We start from the raw sequence: 4983 nt of genomic DNA on the forward strand, positions 1-4983 counted from the left end.
CTCATCGCGCGGTTCGCGGGGTGAGCAGGAGCCGAGCTGCAGCCCTTCCCCGCGCCCTGGAAGGGACAGCGGGGCGCGTCCCCTTCCCAGCACCCGCTGTGACACCCACTGCTGCTCTCCATAGTGCTTCCAGTAGTGGTGCACAGCTACTTCATGTTAGGCAACAGCCTCCAGCACTGATTTTATCATCTACAGCATTAGAGATTTATTATTTAGATGCAGTGGCTTAATTGATTTCACATAACAAATTTCCAGGAGGTTTCTTACATAATGTAGCAATAATGTTTCTAGCAATCAAAATGGGGTGGGCGTCGGTGACCTGGGGTCCTTTGTTCCACACAGCAATGCTGACAGTACCTTTTAGAAGCTGTAATTTGGACAGTAGTGTTGAGGGCGTATGCTGCATGCGCAGTAAACTGTTATTCTGGCATCTGGTTTGGGTGGTCCTAAAACCCAGAATCCCACACAGGGTTGTGGGCTACTTATCTAACACATACCTCTCTGAAATGCTCCCGGCTGCCTCTGCAGGCTTGCTTATCTGGACCACAGCAAAGTTCCCCAAACTGATGAGCTGGAGGAGAGAATGGAAAGTGAGGAAAGAAGCGGCTTTCCTCCTGAGCTAGGATGGGGTCTGGCGCAGCGGACCCACAGCCTTTGCAGTTGTTGGTAGCCAGTGGCTCGGTGGTACCTGTACGTCATAGCACATGTAAGCACCGTCCACAGGACTCTTAACATTTTGACGGGAGACCAAACATTGCTTCTGACCCTGATCACTGCATATTCTTTGTCAAATTGTCAAGTCTTTCTGCCTCCATCCAGTCTCCAAAAAGGAGCAGGATTATTTTTGCTACTTTTGCCTGTTTTTTTTTTTTTAAATGTGGCTTCCCAGTGAAAGGAGGCTTATGTGATTATACCATCTGTCTGTCATTCCCCAGTGATGTCCAGTTCCAAACGAATTTGACAGAAGGATAAAGATCTCAAAGAGATTTAAATTCTTAAAATGTTTAATGAGAATCAACAGCAACATGCAATTTGTTGCCCTACCGGGGGAGGACTGTAGCGCAGATGCAGCATATTTATCTGCTTGTTCTTCTGCTACATAATAGCAAACGAATACCCCGTGGCTGATCTGCCATCTCCGGATCTGCCACATTGCCTATTGCCCAGCTAACCAGGGAGGGATCTGGAAGCAGGGAAGCAGTGGAAACTGGGAGGTTAGAGTAAATGGGAAATGGGAGTTGACCACACTGGGGAAGGGGAACTGGAAATATGAGGTAAAAGGAGAGGTACTGGGAGTAGTGTATTAGGAAGACAGATGCGAAGAGAGGAGTTAGGATCATCATAGGTGGCTGCTGTCATGGGAAGATGTAAAAGGAATCACATAAATGTGAGAAAACCTGATTTTAGTGGCTCTGCTACTGATAGATGTGCTTGTTTTGCTTGAATTTTGATCCTGAATATTTCACTCCAGTGTCTGTACTCAGAGCTGTAGCATGAAAACACCTGCTCTCCTTCCAGCAGTCAGGTCAGGCACATCCCCGCTTTCCAAACCTCTTCTCCGTGAGTGGCTGCAAGCCTGTCAGCAGGCTGAGACAGGAGGGGGAGAAGCTGAAAAAAGGATTCAAGCCACAGAACAGCTGCTCCTGGTCCCAGTCACCACCACTGCCCTGCTCAGAGATTTCAGCATCAGTCTAAGAAGGTGATCCCTAAGAAGAGGCTATCCATGCATCTATTCCTGGTTAAATACTGCAGGTGTGTCCATTGCCCTTGGAGAAGAGGGGAAAAGAACAGGAGGAATCAGGAACCAGTTCTCAGGTGGTTACAAAGCTGAACTGTCATCTCTCCATCTGCGTGAACCAGTGGGAATATATTTCCCAGAGCTGTGCCAAGGTTGAATGCTTGTCGTGCTGCATTCCCCACCACCCTGCATGTACTCAGGAGCAAAATCAGCGCTCCTCAAGCATGTTCTTTGGTTTTATTTTTGCCCCCCCCCAGGAAAAGAGTCATCACTCAAGCGATGAAGACTCGTTTTAACCTTTGCAAGACACCTGAAAACTTAAAATATGATAGCTTGGTACTGGGCCCGAGCAGTGCTGTTGAAGTGCTGCTGCTGAAAGCAATGCTATGCTAACATAAATATTTTGCTCTCCAGACCCACATGGTATCTCTACATAGCACTCAGCTGTGTGAACATATGCACTGAACTGAGATGTCTCTGTTCTGTGCTCGGTTGCTTGCTGCTGACATACCCTCCATTTCCTCTTTTGCTGGAGATTGTGAACTGAGGGTCTAACATGAAAGCCTTCCAGCTTCAGCACCTTATAAATGAAATCTTGACTTTCCAAAGGCAGACTGTAGCAGCCTTATCTACATCTAAAAAATGTAGTAATGCCCATGGGGTTCCAGGAAAGAGCTATGTCTTGCTTTTACTAAATCTCCTGGGGAGTCTGAGAAATAGGAATGGATCCAAAACTGGATGACACTGTGGTTTCTGAGCTAAGCTAGAAAGGAAAGGAACTTTCTGCTATCATCCATTGATTTGTAGGGCATTTGCATTTAAACAAACAAAAAAGAATGTGGTGTTATCTTTGTATGTACTTTTTTTTTATAGTAAGTGTGCAGCAAAAGTAGGTCATGCACGTACTCTGAAGTCTGTTATAAGTAGTAGAATGAAAAGAAAGTTCCCCTGCATGAACTGCCAATATTTTTCCTATGCTAAGAACGATGACTAAGTAAGATTGATATGTTCTTGTTCAAGAAGGAGCTCAAAGTGCATTACTAATGAAAAAAAAAAAAAAGGTTTTTTTTCCTTCTTTTGATACCTACTTCTATTTGGAAAGATGTGAAAAATTTCCAAACATTTAAAATAGTGAGATCAGAAGTAAGGAAAAGACTCTCAATGGAAGGACTTTTTCTCCCTTTAGATATATAGCTCCTATTACGTCTTGTGCATGATTATATCACAAACATGCAGACTCCAGGGCCTAACTCCCCCAGAGTCATGTCAGGGTCACTTCAGGGTGCGATTGCACTGACTTTTACTTCATATACGCACTGTGACTTTTCATGCTGAGACCCCAAGACCCGTAGCGTAAGTACGGTGTTCCCAGAAGGAAGGAACCTGAGAAGGGCTTTGATCTAGGTCAGCGTCACATTACAGCTGGCCTGCTAGATAAATAATTTGGAAAACCCTCCTCTTTGTAGATAATATAAGTATTTTAATGCAATCCTAGGATTCAAGACCTGATTCTTTAAAAACAGTTAACAACTGGTTTTCTATGTTCCCTACAGATCCTCAATGTGGATCTCAGGCAGTCTGTATTCCTTTGGTTGCCTGCCTCCTGTTGATCAAACTTAGTCTAACACGGGCAGAAATGACAAAGCAGTTGGTTTGTGCCAAAGATGTGCACGATGAGGCTGCATCATGCCTTGAAGGCATATGTATTTACACTGAAGAAATCTTCCCATTGCATCAAAGTATTCGCTTTCCTTTTTCATCTCATGATGCTTTCTAGTTCATCTAACAGTCATTCAGGTTGTTTTGGTCCCTCCTCAGCAGGGTTTTCCATTCTCTCTCTCTTCCTCCCTCTCCTTCACTCCCTCTAGCTTTGTGAAGGGCAACAAGAATGCAAAAACCTGTGGCATCACATTGTAATCTATGGCAACTGCCTTGTGTCTTTTCCTGGCGTTGCTTTGCTGCTGGTCTTCAGTAATATGTTCATTTGCAACAGCCACATAAATTACCCAGTGACATAGATCTTACGTTCGTCTAAGGTGATCTATTCCATCTCCATCACTTTGAGCATGACTCATTCCAGTGTTCATGTGACAGGTTAGGTGACAAGCAAAGCTGAATCCAGCACAAGTACAGAGGATTGCTACAGAGGAGGCATAAGGTTCACTGACCTGTAATCTCTTTTCCCTAAGCAATCCTGTTTAATTATTGCAAGGGAAGTTTCATTTCTCCTGTTATTGAAGTTTTCTCTTCCTTAATCTTGTCAGGGTGAAATCAGCAGCCAAGTTGTGTCTTTTGCTTTTTGGAGATTTCTTCTCTCTAGAGGGCTTAATATAGTTTTTCCTAGGAAAATATAATCATCACATCTTTATTGAACTGAACTCTCTTCCTAACTCTTCTGAGCTGAGCAACAAATTATGAGTTTATTTTACCCCAAGGAAGGCTCATCACATAATTGCAAAGTTTCAAAACAAATCAAGTAGAATTCTGAAATTCAGAAAAAATACTGTTTTTACCTAGATGTTAACTGAAGAGGTAGGAAAACAGTGCCTTAGCTCCAACACTGAATATGCCTGCCCCATCTAGTAGTTTGCCACAGGAAGAATTAAGAAGCATTCAGTGCTCTTACAATAGAGCAGGAGTCCAGCTTCAAGCAATCCTGACCGTCTTGCCAAGAAGAACGTGGAATATGACAAATAAGACAGGAATACAGTCCTGTTGAAAGTCTGTGGTCAGAAAAGGCTCAATAAAAGGCACATATGCTATCACAAAATAATGACATTGCTGTTTTTTGAGTTAGAAAAGAATCAGTAATAAAGTTGTAACTTTGGTGTTTAAAAAAAAAAGAAAACCACCAACAATAACAATAGCAATAATAATAGGTTTAGCTCATCAGGATTTGACTTTGCAGTACTGGCATTACTCTGTAGGCACTTACAGAACAGATGTAAAGATAACACATAAAAAAAAAAAGAAAAAAAAGGTGCGCTGCAGGAAGGTTTGTCCCTGTTCCAAGCTTAAACAGAAGAATATTTGCATTGCAAAACAACCACACATAAGATAAAAGGTGGATAAATTATACACACAAACCCTATGGAGTTCCTAGCTCCTACTGAATAAAAAGTACAGTATCATGAAAAAATTTAAATTCAGCTGTGTATAACAGAGACAGTTGTTTAAGTATTTTTCATTATGCACCAATTATCCCTTTAATAATAGAAATAAATGGAGGCTCCAGTCACGCAAAC

At 42.6% G+C, this 4983-nt stretch overlaps 1 protein-coding gene across 1 annotated transcript in view; it reads right to left on the reverse strand.

Moving 5' to 3' along the window:
- The window catches only part of LOC103915536 (cytosolic 5'-nucleotidase 1B-like), an 8359-nt gene extending 7206 nt beyond the window's left edge, over positions 1-1153 (reverse strand). The window contains exons 1-2 of the mRNA XM_009322374.1: positions 1045-1153; positions 498-688 (exon numbers count right to left, since the gene is read on the reverse strand). Of these exons, the coding sequence (XP_009320649.1) occupies positions 498-688; positions 1045-1153 (300 nt within the window). The remainder of the gene's footprint in view (positions 1-497; positions 689-1044) is intronic.
- Positions 1154-4983: the final 3830 nt, after the last annotated feature.

The sequence above is a fragment of the Pygoscelis adeliae genome, unplaced genomic scaffold, assembly GCF_000699105.1.
Source record: "Pygoscelis adeliae isolate BGI_AS28 unplaced genomic scaffold, ASM69910v1 Scaffold354, whole genome shotgun sequence".
Classification (NCBI taxonomy): Eukaryota; Metazoa; Chordata; class Aves; order Sphenisciformes; family Spheniscidae; genus Pygoscelis; species Pygoscelis adeliae.